Genomic DNA, 18,279 nt, shown 5'->3' on the forward strand with positions numbered 1-18,279 from the left:
TGCACACGATCAAATTGTCACAATTATGTTTGGACGGATATAGTATTGATATTATTCCTTTTATATTCCTATTCTTAATCTCGAATTTATATTTTATTTCAAATTTATTGTAACATTATTATTTCGACTGTTTTATATTTCAATTAAACTTGAGCTTGTGATTAACATTGTAACGAAAAATTATTTTTTTTCATAGAAATAGTACACATGGTTAATTATTATTTCGACCACCCTTTAATTAAATATAGTCATATTATGGAACATACTGTTTGTTTGATATCTATGAATATATCTTTCTATTTATTGTGCACTACTAAACATTGGGTACCCCTATTGTGTGTTCAGTTGGTTTATACCAAAATAGGGACGATATCTTCTGAGTTGTCAATCAATTTATATTGTAATAACTCATAGTCATATATTCAGCCACATTTGTGTCTTTTATTTATTCTTATTTATATTTTTAGTTTTTTTTTGAAAAATTATTTATATTTTTAGTTAAACATTGGTTATTTTGGGTTTTTTTATAAGTAAATTTTTTATTTTTAGATATATTTGATACTGTATGTGATTTATAATTAAGGCTGAATATATTAGTTATTGATTGAAATTAAAAAGTGAAAATTTGCTTAAAATTTGCTTATAATTAAGATGGGATGGAGTATTTATATATAATTTTTTTTTGTGTCATTTTGTCATATATAATACATCGAAATGGTAATTGGTTTAGTTTATCCGAGTATGCAGTTAGGGACTTTATGCTCGCTGTTGAAATTTAGTTATCACTGATTTTTTAAAAAATTATATATTAAATAGGGTAACTCAAATTTAAAAAACTAAATTCTTTGGTTTTTTATATATGATGGTTGCCTTTTTATATATGCATTAGGACCGGGTTTGTGTGAGTTTTACCTGGAAAAGTCGGTGTACCATTGTTTTAATCGTGTCCGTTTGAATTAATAGTATTGACGCTAATTTGCCATTTGGTTTGTTTTTTTTATTGAATGAATATGCTTTAAAAGAAATCCTAAATCTCTTTGTTATTCCTTTCACCGCCGCTGTGAATCCCTTATTCGGTCGACATCGACTTTGATTCTCACCACCGAATTCAGTCTCTGCTCTTTCGATTCTGATATCCTCTTAGATACTCCGCCGCCGTCTTCTGAAAGTCGGTAGTCTCGGTCTGTTGACCCACATCCATTTGAGGTTTTAACTATTTCACCAGGGATTGTTCCTGTGAATAGGTTGAGAAATTAGTGAAATTAGTTTTTCGCATCTTCCATTGTATAATTGGGGAAATTTTGGTGTGGGTGAACGGTGGTTTCATGTGGCATAGGCTGTTAGTCTGGTGAAGGAGAAGATGGAAAATTGTAATCATAACGTGTAACGTGGCAAGAAAAAGCCGGTTTGTAAGCTCAATTTTGAAACCTGCTAATTAAAATGATGTGGTACAAGAAAAAGTATTAAAATGATGTGAATACGTCGAGTGATGATGCAAAAAGTAATTACAAACCTTCTGTTCTATTTCTTTACTTGAAGTAAGCCATGCTTGAGCAGTAAGATACTCTATTTGTTCTCTTGCAAAAACCTGTTAAGGAAAAATGTAAGCTACAAAGAACCAAAGTCATGTGAATGTGGCACTACAGTCTCACACAATCCACAATCCCGGTCCACGCGCAACATATTCTACCTGCCATACTGTTTGCAGGTTTGATTGTTGTTTCCATATTTTTTGTGTACACAGTAATTTCATTAATTACCGATATTCATCATAGTTTTTTTTTTTGACCAATACAGTTCATCACTATAGGTAATAATTATATTCCTTTGAGTCTTTAGATTATACTTTTACTCCACATGTGCTCCCAGTGAGAAGAAAAATTCTGACATACCTCATTGTTTGGTTAAATCTAGGAACAGCCATATTTATACGTATACTTCATTCATTCGATCTTAAATATAATCAAAATGTATTTAGTCTATACTTGATCAAATACGTTATAATTTTTACTAATATTTAAGATTGGAGGGAGCAGGATCCAATGCAAATATTAATTTTAATCTATAAACATACCGTATTCCTTTCGGCCTTATATGTAATTAAAAATAACTTTTTTAGATTATTTGAAAAATGGATGTATTTAGTCTAAAATTTAGTCTAAAATTTAGACTAAATACATCATTTTTTCAATGAACATAAAAATGATACTTTTGCTTAGATACGAGGCCGGAGGGAGTACCTTCTAACACTCTCCTATCTATACTCTATAAAATCATATATTCATAGATGAGATTATTCACACCAAGGTAACGTGTGCAAACCTTACTCCACAAACCTTACTCCATTTCAATGTCTTCTTCCTCAAATAATCCCACAAACCTTACTCCACTCCAAATGTTAGATCTATGGAAACTTAAAATTCCTAGCAAAATCTATAACCACACAATTAGTGCAGAAACTACTAAAGTGTCTGCAAATAGTTCCGATGAAAAAGCAATAACAATAGAACTTCATGTACAAGGATTCTATAAGCTTTTTGTTCAGCCTTTGGCTGGACTTCAACCTATACCAACCGAAAGTGATTTTATTGTATCTCCTATCTATAAATACAGTTTCAAGATTCCTCTTTTCTATCTCTCTATTTTATCTTTCATTTTATCTCGAAGGTTGGCCAATTTACCCATTAGCAAGGATTTAGCTAATTATATTGAACCCTATATTGTTGAAAATTGCATTTCAATGGGACAACAATTTGGAGAGAAAGAATTTAAGATTGTTTTTTATATTGAGGTCGTTGAAATAGATCTGGCAGATTGTGAAGATTGCGATGATTATTGTAGACGCGGTATCGTTTGATTGATATTAATGATTAATTGTTGATGGTTTTCTAGGTCTTGGTATTTTTCTTTAATATATGGTATGTAATTTTATTAAGTCGTGGAATGCCCTTATTCCTGATGATGAATATTAATTGGTTTGTAATTTACTTATAGTTAGAATTGAAATTTATCTATTTGGGTTGGTCTGTGCAGATAATAATTGTATCATTACTTTGTGATCAAATATTCAAATGTGCTAAAGTGATTCAAAAAGAAGCTAAAGGATTAAGAATATATTGGTCATCATATCTACGATCATGTGCAAGACCTCCATTCAAGATAAATATATATTATGAAATACTTTGTTTGTGATAAATCTCATGTCTCTGATGTGTTTTATCGACAAAGTTATTGAACCTGATTTATTGTCATTATGTTTGATAACTTATCATTAGCTTCAATGATTTGAAAGTTTATTTATTTATGCTCATGCAACATGTGTCTGTAGTACGGACTTTGAATATAAATATCAATTAGTTTTAATAATCTGGTCTTACCTTTGGGAAATTTTATTTTTAATTTATTTATAAAAAATTTATCCTTTATAATTTTTACTATTTATGGTTGAAAATAATTGTTAGATTATGTATTAATTAAATATTTTAATTAAACCCGTGCATCCGCACGGGTCTTACACTAGTACTGCAACAAACAAAAACGAAACCCAACCTCAATGTCGCAAAGATTCGAGTTTGATTCACCTTTTTCTTATTCAATTCACATTCAAGATAAGTCCACGTAGATGCGTCAGTGACACTTGTGTATAAACTAACGTTTTCTGCAAAAAGTTAATGGAAGGGGTAAATTTGAAAAATGAAGATAAGTAAAATGACCAAAATATTTATTAATTAAGGGACAAAAATTAAACCTAAAAAATAGTTAAGAAATCAAAAGAATAATTATTCACCACTAGACGAAATCTAGTTTCTTCCAATACAATGTTTGTTTAACATGATTTTTCTTTTTATCAAAAACAAAAATAATAAATAAAAAGCTTTTGCTTAGATATTGACGCAATGACCTACCAACCAGTCAAAAACATTATTTTTTCTCCATAAAACAACTGGTCAAAAAGGAAAGGAAAAAGAGTGAATAAAAAAGAGTGCAATAATATCATTAATTTGTTCAATTTATTTTTAAGTTTATGTATAATAATTTATATAAATAAATAAATTTTTATATATTATCCATAAATTTGTCAAAATAGTTTATGAAAAAATAATTTATCAAAATATAATTTTTTTTTGTTACATTATCAAAATATAATTTTTTTTTTTGGCTTTTCACCACCAGTTTATTCTATTTTGGGGTCAAGTGATTTCAGTCTCTCCCGATCGCAGTTGCAGAGAATCGAACTGTGATCTCACTACTAAGTTCAGCGCCAATTAAGTTCAGCGCGAATAACCACCGAGATAGGGAGAACTTATAAATTAATATTATTAGGGGCCCACCCATGAAGATGAAGATAGACACAGATCATGTAACTGAAAGTAGAAAAAAAGTGAAAAACCCCAAACGACACGCTGCACGCTCCTATTGTGTCTTTTTCCCTTTTCTTCCCCAATCCGAAATTATCATCATTTTTGGTTTTATACATAATCAATCCGGTGAGATACAGTTTCTCTTCTTATATACTATATACCAATTCTCACCGACACTTTACATACCAATCTTCTCATCATCATGTCCCGCTTTACCTTCCTCCTCCTCCTCCTCATCGCCACCCTTATCCCCCTCTTCTCCGCTGATGATCATGACGACATCACCGGATTTGATTTTCTCCGATTACCCTCCCAAGCTTCCGATGACGATAAAAATCAAGGCACCAGGTGGGCCATCTTAATTGCTGGTTCCAATGGCTACTGGAATTATAGACATCAGGTCATTTTCCCCCTCTCCTTTTTTTGTATAGATTGAAAAATCAATTATTTCTTATCTCATTTCATGGCATACCCATCTGTTTATGTGGAAGCTATCTATCTATATAACAAAAGATAAAATATAGTTTAACTGTATAAGTTGTTTTCGCAAGGTATCCTAAAAAAGCTTATGATAATAAGCTGAAAACAACTTATGGACATGTTACTATAAAGTGTTTTCATAAGCTATTCTAAAGAGTCTCACAAGTGTGTATGTTAGTGGATATGCTCAAATAAGTTAATCTAAACAGACCTTTAATGTTAGTTAATGATGACTGATGGATGAGCCTTTGTTATTTTATCAGTCTGATGTTTGTCACGCATATCAAGTGCTAAGGAAAGGTGGTCTGAAAGAGGAGAACATTGTTGTTTTTATGTATGATGACATTGCTTTCAACGAAGAGAATCCACGCCCTGGAGTTATCATTAACAGTCCACATGGAAATAATGTTTACAAGGGAGTCCCTAAGGTTTTTTATCCTTACCTGTGTTCTCTTTCCAATTCAAGCTTTACTGGCTCCTTATGTGGACTCTTTTATGGCAGGATTATACTGGTGAAGATGTTACTGTTAACAACTTCTTTGCTGCTTTACTTGGAAATAAGTCGGCTCTTACAGGTGGCAGTGGGAAGGTTGTGGACAGTGGCCCCAATGATCATATATTTGTATACTACAGTGATCATGGGGGTCCTGGAGTGCTTGGTTAGTGATTATTACCATGTCCAGTTTATTATATAGTTTTGTTTTTGCTTGATTATTACGTTTAATAGAATGAAACAGCTAAACACTTTACAATCATCTATACATTACACCGTAATATACTTTCCTCAAACTTGAACTTGTGGTTGTGGATATTTTCCTAGCTGATGTCTTTAATTGTCGTCATAAGCACAGTTAACCACAAAAAGCTTTGAACTCAAAAATGGAGATTAGGATTATTGTTTGCTAATTGTTCTGGAGATTTTTGGATGTCTGAGATTGTCCTTAGTTTTTAATTTGGATTGTTATTTGAAGAGGGATATGGGGAGCTTAGTCTATGCAGCATAGCTGTGGACCAGTGTAAATATTTATGGATTGATTTCAATTATGATGATTTGTTATCTTATAACCTAAACCTCTATTAAACAAATACTCCCTCCGGTCCTTATTATAAGAAACACTTTGACAAAATCACACAGACTAAGGAAGGTAAATTTTCTCATTAATGATTCTAACATTTTATGTTATATTCCAAAACTAACCTTTGACTAGCATGGGAAATAGACTTCTCTAATTAATGCAATAGCATTATAATGAATTATTTGATTGTATTTAATAAGGGTACAAATGGAATTGTGTCAAAGTGTTTCTTATAAAAAGGACCAAATAAAAATTCCAAAGTGTTTCTTATAAAAAGGACCGGAGGGAGTACTAGTTATGCTATAAATAGATTATGTCTGATGCAACATTTTTTCTAACAATGATAAAATTGGAAAATATACTAATGAATTCTGCAACATTGGTTTCTTTCTTAAAATGGACGAAGTTGTACCCTAAGAAAAACAGAGGTAACGAAAAACATGGAGAGAAATGGGGTATATGGTTATCAGTATCCTTGTTGTTGAATTTGTGTTGATTATTTTGGCCATTGATACTATAATCGGTGATTCTTATATTAACATTTTGGTATTATATTAACGCCACCAAGTGTTTCTTCACACCAAATATGCACTCCTTTCTATTTCTTATGTGATCCCTTATTTGGGGGTGGGGGTGTTACTGGGGTTGAAATTCAGGGATGCCTACTAGTCCGTACATGTACGCATCTGATCTAATTGAAGTCTTGAAAAAGAAGCATGCTGCTGGAACTTATAAAAGCCTAGTGAGTTGTTAATACTTGGCATTTGCTTTCTTTTTTGTGTCAACCTGCATTAAGGCTGTTTACTTATTTCATGTAATTGTTGTGCAGGTATTTTATCTAGAAGCATGCGAATCTGGGAGTATCTTTGAGGGTCTTCTTCCTGAAGGTCTAAATATCTATGCAACTACTGCTGCAAATGCAGAAGAAAGCAGTTGGGGAACATATTGTCCTGGCGAGAATCCTAGTCCTCCCCCAGAATATGAAACCTGCTTGGCGGACCTATACAGTGTTGCTTGGATGGAAGACAGGTAAGATCATATGAGCACAACATGTAAACATTTAACCTGGTATTATTTATACTCAACATCATTCATGATTATTTATAAATGTAGTTTGGCATCATAAATAAGATATATTTGGTGTAAAACTGGTAATCACTAATCAGAAGATCTCCACAGTGTGGTTGAAAGCCGTGACTGTTGTGACACTAGAATATCAATATTACAATTTACAACTGTATTTACCTATTATCTTGTATTTTCTTTCTTGCACTTAACATTTTTTTTTTATTTGTTAGAAGAAAGTTACTTTTCCATGAGCAGTGGTGTAATGTCTTTTATGTACTGAGTTTTTTACATCTAAACTTTTGAACAGTGACATACACAATTTGCAAACAGAAACTCTGCACCAGCAATATGAATTGGTAAGATACTGTACTTTGTTTGCTTAAGTAGTTGGGAAAATATTTTGATTATTTTCATGAAACTATAGGTCTAAAATTCTACTGGTCGAACAAAGTATGAGGTGTTTTTGAATTGTGGGACATATGTTTTCTTGCTCTTATGCTCACAGGTCAAAGAAAGGACTGCAAACGGAAATTCAATCTATGGCTCCCACGTGATGCAATATGGTGACATTGGGCTTAGCAAGGATAGTCTGTTCCTATATTTGGGATCAAATCCTGCTAATGAAAATTTCACTTTTATGGGTAGGAACTCATTAGTGCCACCTTCAAAAGCGGTCAACCAGCGTGATGCAGATCTCATCCATTTCTGGGATAAGGTATCCTATTTGTCAGTTGTAGTGCTTATATTTTATGAAATAATTGCTTATTTGTGTCCTCTTCATGATTTGACTCACAAATTTTAAATGTGGAGCTGTATATCCATAGTAAGGATATATTTATTTAGAGAACCATATATTTATTTAGAGAACCACAATCTCAAGGTTTAAAGTTAATAAACAGTGCAGAGATAAGTAACAATTAATGAAGATATGTAATAATAGGAACATGTCATACTTATCAACCATTTGGTATTGAAAATTAAATCTAGTATCATGGTGATTCTCCATTCTATGGAATGAGGATTCCCCTTGATTCTATTCTGCATTCATTCCATGTACCAAATGCCATCCCATTCTTGAAACTACCAAAGCTTTAGATTGGAATCAGCCAATTTACTGTATTCCATGGAATCAGCCATTCCTGTTACCAAGTATTCCATAAAAAAGTAGATTTATTGAATTCCACTAACCAGATACATTTGGATGCAGCTGAACTTATTAGCTAGTTATGAAATCTAAAAGGATAGTAATAAGATGAATTGGATAAAATTGGAAAAGTTGTGTGAATTCCAGTCTATTTGTAACATGATTGTGTGTAGTTACTATAGGAGTTTTTATTTCTTGAAATTTTGACAATTGACATTAATGAAATGGTGATAAAATTACAAGAAAATAAGGGTTGCTACTCAAAGATAATTATTCTGTCGGACTTGACCTTTGCTTATTATACTGTGTATTTGACTTCATCTTCATTGATCTTTGTCAGTTCCGCAAAGCTCCTCAGGGTTCTCCTAGGAAAGTTGAAGCTCAGAAGCAAGTTCTGGAAGCCATGTCTCACAGAATGCATATAGACGACAGCGTAAAACTTGTTGGAAAACTCCTATTTGGCATGAAAAAGGGTCCAGAGGTGCTCACCAGTGTTAGACCAGCTGGGCAACCACTTGTTGATGACTGGGACTGCCTCAAAACACTGGTACCATTTCTCATAATTCACTTTGTCGAGTTTGTTTTCTTGATGCCGGAATAATATGATCGAATAACTGCTTTCCTTTTTGTTATAAATTGTCTAGGTCACATGGTTACATTATTATTACATGTCAGCAAGTCCTCCAATAGTTTATATTAGTATTCATATCTTGATTACATTTGAACTTTTGGATTTCAGAGAGTTTGTTTGCATCTTAATCTATTGTTGATGCATGCAGGTTAGGACTTTCGAGACATATTGTGGCTCTCTCTCTCAGTATGGGATGAAACACATGAGGTCCTTTGCAAATTTCTGCAATGCAGGAATACACAAAGAGCAAATGGCCGAGGCCTCTGCACAAGCATGCACCAATGTTCCAGCAAATCCCTGGAGCTCTCTGCGCAGTGGTTTTAGCGCATAATTCTGCGTTCCATATTGATGATTATGCTTTATAATTGTTATATATGTAATGTAATGTATAATATAATGTACATGGTCATGATTGTACATGGTCATGATTTGTTGCACACCTCTGTAAATACAAATGGGATGCTTGAGGGACCTTGTGATTATGTGAATTAAAACAGATGCTGTAACTTTTGCATTTTTACTGAAAGATGGATTTATTGCACCATAAGGGACCTGGCAACGTCTAATGTGACACCGTATGAGGTCATGTTTGTATGACCATCCTGCTTTATTTATAGTAACCTGATCCTGTATAGTGAATTTTTATTTATAGTAACCTGATCCTGTATAGTGAATTTTTGGTAGAAATGTATTTTGACATTTAATTTTATGCTTTTTAGGTTCTACTGGTTTTGAGGTTCTACTGGTTTTGAGGTTCTACCGGTTATTACTGTTTGTTTTTCTGATAACCTTTATATGAGAAAGGATTTTCTACGGTGTGGATTTTCAGTGGAAGGGCGCGGTGAGAGATCTCACCATTAAAATCCCATTATCTTTTCTTTATTTGTTTTTTTGTTACACTTTATTTGTTTTTTATTATAATAATTTTTACGCAAACTCTTTCCTGATATTGACTGAGATTGCACTTGAGGGGCACCAGAGACAGTGAGACACATCCACGAGAGACAATCCACTCTTGCACTTATCTGGTGCAGGTCGACTTGAAATCCTTCGAATCTAGTAAGTATATTAAGCACAGTCATCTTCATGACCATTTGTTGCAGATTATGAAAAAAATGAGAATTTTTTATACTCAATGATTTAGAGATTAATTTTTTGATATATTTTTTATAAGAAAAACAAAAAAAGAATTGTATTTCTTTACTATAATTAAAATTACTTTTCTTAAAATATCAATTATAAACACGATCAAAATATCAATCATTTTCTCCATTTTACAACGGATTAATCCACATTGATGTACTTGTTTTTCTTGTAAGTTGTAAGTGGTTTATTGGGTTTTAGGTTATCTTCCTGAAATCCAAATTACCTGTTTTAAATTATACATATATCGTTCTATTGCTAATTGTTCACTTTTTGTTTTCTTTCTTTTTCTTTTTTTTTTTTTATAATAGAAAACATATTTGGTGAGTTGAATTGAGCTCTGAGAAATCACCAGAGTTAATACGGAAACACTAACAATTTTTTTCTTATGGACTCCATTACAAGCTGACACATATTTATGGGATATGAGACAATTTCTTGTTAATTTTTTAACCAACTCTTTACTAGTTTAACTAACATTGTCCTCAACCGTTAAACAATACTCCCTCTAGAATGCAAGGTCTGAATAATAGTTTATAAAGTAGACACAATATCAACTTTACAAGCCGATCTTGTAGGGTTGAGTTAGACACAACTCTCAATTCTAAAATAATATCAATGTCTCTGCAAGACTCGTTGGCCACATTATCAAATTTTCGCTATTGGGTCACCTACCGTTTACATTTGCGCGCGCACCAAGCTCAACAATGTTGAACGTAATGAAGCATGTTAAAGAAGTCTCACATCGAATCGAATGTGAGATAACATGAATATAAATTTATAAAGTAGAGATAATCTCTATCTTACAAACCATTTTGTAAGGCTGAGTAAACTCAACTTCAAATTTTAAAAATAAGCCAAAGATTCAATAAGTCAAATTGTTTCAAACTGACTTGTGCTTTAGAAAGCAACAAAAATAAAGAGAATATGAAGATTATTTTATCTTTTTAATGTAACATTCATTTTTGAGTCAAAATAATTATAAATGAAAGTTGAACAATACTCTCTAATGCAATATAAGCAAAAAAGTTAGAGTCAATTTTTATTTTTACTTATATTTCATTCTAAATGGATTTGTTTCATATTGACTCATGCTTTTGAAAATAAAAAGTATGGAGTATTATTATATATTTTTAATGTAACATTGATTTTTGAGTCAAAATAGTTGTCAAAATAATATAGAGTATTATTTTATCTTTTTAATGTAGCATTGATTTTTGAGTCAACATATATAATTGTCAAAAAGAATTGAGTCAAAATAAAAATTGTAACATTAATTTTTCATATTTAAGACTTTTTTACTAATTCATATTTAACACCGATATATTTTCAATATCACTAAGAGCATTTCCTATAAATTTTCTTAAAAGAAGTTTTATATACTACTAATAAGTGGCCTCTTCAATTCTATATTATATGTATTTGTAAAAAATAATTTACATGGAGAATAAAATTAGAAGAAAAATATTATACCTAAAGTTGGTATAGTATGCACAACTATAAGTTGGTATGGAGTTAGTATACTGAGATTTATAATGTATAATATATTAGTTTACGCATTTTTATTTTTTTTTATTTAGTAAATTTTATTCATTAGAATAAAATGCTATACTCATTTTTTATTTCGCTAATATAAACTTTTAAATTATGATACCAATAATAATCATTAGAAGTAAAAATAAAATAAAATAAAAAATGCATGTATTGTCTTAATAATATGAATATGAAATATAATAGAATCAAACGTGAATTTAGTAATCATGAATTTTGTAATCATTATATTTTCACACCATAAAGGTCATATTCTTGTGAATATTATGATTGTAAAGTAGTAACGTAATCGAACATATCCACAAAAATGAAGAAAAAGAGAGCACACTCCGTTGTACAACTCTCCTACACACGCATCTCACACCCTTTTGTTTTGTCACATAATAATATTTTGACTCATATTTAAAAAAATTTGACTTTTTCACTCACAATCACAATAATACTCGTTTTTGAGAAAAAATAAATTAAAAAACTCTCTAACATTTTCTCATTTACCTTAACCAAAACAATCAAATCACCCTATATGTTTTTCAATGGACAAAGACGTGTTACATTGGTTGGAACAACAAATGGAAGAAGAGCAACACACAACCAATGCAACATGGACCAATACAACTAGTGCCAACAACAATGGTTTGGAAGTTGATTGGTACATGAACAATATACCAAATCTTCAAAATCACACCCAACAACAAAACAATGTTTGTCCATTAGATCCAAACACATTTGGTCTTATGCAACCTTTGGGTTCCTCCTCTTTGTTATCACAACCTAAATCCAACTTATCCCATTTACTTAATACCAACGACAATATCGACATCAGCACCACCACCACCACCACTGTCAACAACAATGACAACAAAAATCCATTTGGTAGTGTTTTCAATTTGGAATCCCAAAGTGGTTTGCTAACTCCATTTCATAGGAAGCAAATAGACTTATCAACCCAAACCAACTCATTAGCCAAGTTTCCTATGACTCATGCTGTTGGATTTGGCTCAATAGGTTTAGAAGGAGAAAGTTCCTTTGGTGGTCCAGGGCCTTCAAATTCGTCGTTTTTTAGTAAGGCTGAGATCTCGAGGCCTCTCAATGATTTTTCAGCAAATTTTGTGCCATCCACGAATGAGATATGTTCTGACATAGGAAAGACAAATAAGTTTGAATCATTGCCGATTTCGCAATTTGCCTCAACATGGCTGAAGGAGTTTGGGAAGATGAGGGAGAAAGAGGGAAATGAGGTGGTTGAGGGAGGATTGAATTATGAATCTAATGAGGTGGTTGATGTTGCGAATATGGAGAATAATGGTAGAAATGATTATAATGCAAATAACAACGATGGAGGCAACAATAATAATAATAACATTGTGTTTAATAATGATGATGGTGATGAAAATCATCGTGATGATGAATGGGAGCGAAAAGTGAAGAAGAAGAATAAGAAGAAGGAAAGGACAACAAAAAGTCTCATGGCTGAGAGACGGAGAAGGAAGAAACTCTGTGATAGGATGCACATGCTTCGATCTATTGTGCCAAATATAAGCAAGGTATTATAATTTTTTGTTTTTTTTTGTAAATGAGGTATCCTCTCCCTGAGTTTTATTTTTTTTACGTAAATGAGGTATCCTCCCCCTGAAAAGTCAGGGATCGAAACCATGACCTTAGTTAAACTAGAAGAGACTTACACCATCTCATCTAAGCACTATTTGGTTTCGAGTTTATTATCATTATTATAATTTTTGTATATTATTTTATTACGGCTAAATTTTAAATAAAAGTTACATTACAATCTTGAATATTATAGATTATCATGTTCCAATATTGATACAAGGATCTTGGATTGTTGTCACAACCTAGATTGTTGTTGGAACCCTAATTATAATGTTAACCATCTTATGAATCTAAACTTTAACATGTGTTTTTTAGTTTCTCTTATGAGACATATACATGTATGAGATAATACAAGTTTATGTTTTTTCATTTTATTTCAATAGATGGATAAAGCTTCAATACTTGGAGATGCTGCTGACTACTTAAAAGAGTTACAACAAAAAATTAATAATCTTCAAAGTGAATTAGAGCCAAGCTCACCTGGATTGTTCAATGTGACACCCACCATACCAACTCTTCTTGTTCCACTGAAAGAGGAATTGTGTCATAGCAATGTGTCAAGCCCTAAAAACCAATCAACAAAGGTATTTGTTTACTCATAGTGTTGATTTGAACTATCAACAAAGGTATTGAATTTGTTTATTAATTGATGTGCTAAGGACCAAAATACCTTCCATATTGATTTGAACTATTGGAAATTCAGTGTTGTTTTTAACATTTGAGTTATTTCTAGACTTCTAGGTTTCTTCTTTTCATATTCATTTAGGATAGCTAACTCATTTAGTATGCAATTTTCGATAGTGGAAAATTACATGAATTAGATTGACCCAATAAATTCGTCCACAAGTCATATTTCAACTGGTAAAAAATTGTCGAAATTGTTAGGTCGGACATCATGGTTGAGATTCAATCCCGGCTCCCTCACTTGTATGTGTGAGTTTATGATGGTTTTGCAATTTGGTCTATGTACCAAAAAATAAATAAATTATTAAGATCTTAAAATAAGTCTGTTGGGTTTTTTGTATATTGGCTACATTTTGCAAAAACATATTTTAGCCAAGTGTTGAGACATATGTGCATACATCAAGTGTTGAGACAAATGTACATACATATGGAACTACACCTGTGTAGTCTGACTGCGCGCCAACTAGCGTTATATTTTTATATGCAATCTTTTCGAAGATTTGCTTGAAGAATTGTTTCGTGCTTACTTATACAAAAAGGCACACGTGGTTTATTAGTCTCCAGAAGGCGGTTGTATTAGGTTACTTGGACCTCAAGTAATATATAAAATTAAGGAATCAAAGATTTAATTTTATAATATAACCTCTGAAGGTTTTCTTGGAGCAGAAGATTAATGATTCAAGGCCCACGAAGGTTCTGCTATATAAAGGGTGGTGCTAACCCTATTTTACTCACCGAAACTGGAATCAAAACAGAATATCAAAGATGTAGTCTTTTAGGGTTTCGTGTCTTTGTAAAACCTTGTGTTTTACCTTGTATACCTCTCTAGGTGCTGCCTCTGTTTATCAAAGCACAGAGATGGTCTGTTTTAATAGTGGTATATGTTGACTGAAGCCGTATTTGTCAAAGTGTCAATTAGGATTTAGTCTATTCATTGTTAATTATGAGCATTTCTTGTGTCTCATCGATGCAAGATTAGGTCTGTGTTTATTGAGTTGTATTTGTGATTTGCTCAAGAGCTTTTAAGCGAGAGTAGAATGTGGTTTAAAGGAGTGTGTCTCCACCATACTGTTTGTTCAGAATTGTTCTGTTGATCCAATCGCTATCTGTGATTGAAGAGGGAGTTGAGGAGGACCTCATACCTAGGTGAGTCTTAGGTAGAAAGTATAGCATGGGTAGTGATTAAGTGAGAAGATCGTAAATGAGGAGTTTGCTGTGTGGTCTTCGAATTGATACTATTTAGTGGACTTTATCCCTGGCTTGGTATGCTCCCATAGTAGGCTGTTATGCTGAATTGAGTTAACAATTCTGTGTGTTGTTTATGTTTTCAGTATCTGTTTTTAATGCCTTGCTTTATTGTTCTTTCTGTTAAGACAAGTGTGCGGACAAGTGTTGACACACTTTGCTCAACATATGTCTACTGTGTGCTAGAAATTTCAAAATCAATTCAAAATGACTCATAGTCTGTAGTTTTTGACTTGTTATAAGTTGAAAATTACATGAATTAGATTGCCCAATAAATTAATTATCGTATTAGCTTGTTGTTTGCAAACCATGTTGTTTTAGTCGGTACAAGACGATGTTAAACTATTACAATCTATTTTCTTTTCAATGTAAAATTTTAGTTTTTTGTTTTCTTAACTAGTGTTGAGAGTGCCAGTAAGAATGACTTTTAATTTAAGTTTTTACGAAATTCGCAGGTAGAGGTTAGGGAAAGGGAAGGGGGAACTGTCGACATCCATGTGTCTTGCACCCACAAATCAGGAATTTTGCATTTGACTATGATGACATTGGATAACCTCGGACTGGATGTGCATCAAGCTGTCATAAATTGTTTCAATGGTTTTTCTATAGATGTGTTCAAAGCCAAGGTATATATTTATTTTTCATTGACAAGCTTTATATAATCTTTTTCCATATTTATATACCCTTGTTACTCCGTATTTATTTTATACTTGCCATTAATTATTCTTTCAAAGTTCATTTCATATGCCAATATGTGCTCATGATCGAGGAAAATGTACTGAATATTGTATGATGTATAGCTTAACTTCTTGTTTTTTATATAACTTAACTTCTTTTTTTGACAACTTATATAACTTAACTAATTATAGCCAAGAATGATTTAGTTCACATGTGTACCAACTACCAAGTAACTTCAGTATTTTGTTAAATTAAATGATCCTATATATGTGGTTGTCAATATTGACTATCAAGTGGTAATTTTTTTTATTGTGAGTTATTCGAATAATTTTTTATCATTAGGTTTGTAAGTTTAACGGTTGTTGTTGTCATTTTTTTAAGTAGGCTAGTGATTAAAATTTTATTTTTAAAGATGAATAAGTGGAAGTATCAGGGTGCGAACATCGGTCATACAATAATTTGCAATATCCTTGTCAATTGAACTATGCTCATAGGCACGTTGTTGTCATTCTTTATATTCGTCCTGTTATTTTTATTATTATTGAGTCTTTTTACTTTCTATATGAAATCATTCTCTTTTAAAGGGGAGAGAACCTCTTTTTTCTTCTTCTTCTTTTCTTTCTACTCTTTCAGTTTATAAGAGAATGAGATTCTAATAATTTGAAGTTCGACCGAAAAAATAAATAAAATTTGACTAATAATTATTCCACCCAAGAATCGAACCCAGGTGAACGATCCATCTTTGAGTGGAGTTTATTAATCACTCAAGTCTAATCACTTTGTCAGAGAGAACCTCAAATTTTAATGAGACAATATTTAAAAAATATATATGAAAAAAAAGTGAAATCATCTATGCCTTTTTCTTTCTAAGCAAAATAATAAGCAATATGTTGAATGTCTTATGAGATTTCTATATTGGTTGTTAATAGCAAATATTTGATCTTGAAATTGGTGCTAGCTGAGATTATTAACTCTTCATTGTCATCCTAAGTTTTTCTATATTGATTTTGGTTTTTCATTTCTTTCCAGCAATACAGAGAAGGCCAGAAAGTGCTTCCTGAGCAAATTAAAGCAGTATTGTTGAACACATTGAGTTTCCATGGCATGATGTGAGTGAAGTTATTATTACAAATGAACAATTGTAGTTGATGTAACATGCGGTTTGAAAATGTTATTGATTCTTATTATTTTGTATGGAAATTAACTATCTCTAGACCATTGAGTTGTTGTTACATGTATGCTTGATGCTTGTATGCCTTTTACTTTAGACATCGTGCAAATTTTTTTTTTTACTAATAAAAGATATTCATTCATTTAAATTAGTAGAATACGTTAGATTCAAGTATAAATTCCAGTACGAAGATTCATATAGGAAACAATTCATTCAGCAACTTCATTATCATGAATTTACAAACAGAAACATAAAGCCATCACAAGATCTAATCTAATAGCATCATGTTATTCCACTTCCTTAAGTTTTATATGGTTTTACTTTTAGGTGTTCTACCTCAAGTCCTCAACCATCTTACCCTTAAACTCATTTTTCTATTCTATTATTGGTTGTGTCAATAAAGTTCAATATTTACTCATGAATACTTTGTCTCCACTAATGTCGGATGGATATCGGCCTGTTTGTTTCAGCTTTGAGAAAATGGATTTTTTCTTTATATTTTTGAAAATGGATTTTCTAAAATTGTTTTTCAAAATATTACAAGTTTTTTTATATTAGTTTTTTCTAAATTCAAACACTAATTTTGACATCATATAACATAAACCCACATTATTGAAGTTCAAAATATAGTCAAAATCATAATTTTTTGAAAAAATTGTATTTCAAAAATGAATTTTATGAAAATCTATTTGAAATAGCTTCAAAATTAAATGATTTTTCGAAATTTTGATATCCAAAAAAAGTTTCAATAAAATGATCAAATACCTAAAATAACATTTTAAGAATAACTATTCAAACCAAATTTTCATTTGAAGCTTTTATAAAAAATTTATTTGTAAATTTGTTTTACTCAAAATTACTAGAACATCGACCCGTGCGGTGCACGGGTCTGATTAGCTATAATATATATATATATATATATATATATATATATATATAATGATTAAATAAGATATGATAATTCCAATAATGTAAGGTATATGAAAAAAGTTGAGTAACATTAAACGATAGTTCAACAATAATTTTGGATAAATATTCATACAAAGAAAATTATGTTATATTACGGAAGACTTCCTTATAGATCACATTCGAAGTCTTAGTCGTATCTTCACTGTCGTCATCGATGATCAATATTTTTAATCATTTTCTAAAAGTAACTCTTGAAATTGCAACATACAACTGACAATGTGAAAACACTGGCGACGAAAGATATATCCCAACATGCTTTAAAAATTGTCCATGACTCTTATTAATAGTCATTGCAAAATAAATCATTATAGAAAATTGTCTCCGTTGAAATTTAAAAGGAATTCTCACGTCAGATGGTGTGAGAGAAAATCTAGGTATGAAAGTCTTGTTCCTTTGCATAATCCTAATTTTTGATTCAAATTCCTTAATAGCATAACTGACACTCCAACTTTAAGTCTCAACTTGTGATT

At 31.5% G+C, this 18,279-nt stretch overlaps 2 protein-coding genes across 2 annotated transcripts; both read left to right on the forward strand.

The window, feature by feature from the left end:
- Positions 1-4,333: 4,333 nt before the first annotated feature.
- On the forward strand, positions 4,334-9,307 carry LOC123894249 (vacuolar-processing enzyme-like). The gene is made up of 9 exons (XM_045944193.1): positions 4,334-4,761; positions 5,105-5,269; positions 5,344-5,500; positions 6,574-6,659; positions 6,747-6,946; positions 7,293-7,341; positions 7,491-7,700; positions 8,470-8,676; positions 8,909-9,307. The coding sequence occupies exons 1-9, from the start codon at positions 4,564-4,566 to the stop codon at positions 9,089-9,091; spliced, it is 1,455 nt and encodes a 484-aa protein (XP_045800149.1). The 5' UTR covers positions 4,334-4,563; the 3' UTR covers positions 9,092-9,307.
- A 2,680-nt stretch (positions 9,308-11,987) lies between these two features.
- On the forward strand, positions 11,988-16,782 carry LOC123895756 (transcription factor ICE1-like). The gene is made up of 4 exons (XM_045946246.1): positions 11,988-12,998; positions 13,446-13,646; positions 15,447-15,617; positions 16,699-16,782. The coding sequence occupies exons 1-4, from the start codon at positions 11,988-11,990 to the stop codon at positions 16,780-16,782; spliced, it is 1,467 nt and encodes a 488-aa protein (XP_045802202.1).
- Positions 16,783-18,279: the final 1,497 nt, after the last annotated feature.

The sequence above is a fragment of the Trifolium pratense genome, linkage group LG7 (assembly GCF_020283565.1).
Source record: "Trifolium pratense cultivar HEN17-A07 linkage group LG7, ARS_RC_1.1, whole genome shotgun sequence".
Classification (NCBI taxonomy): Eukaryota; Viridiplantae; Streptophyta; class Magnoliopsida; order Fabales; family Fabaceae; genus Trifolium; species Trifolium pratense.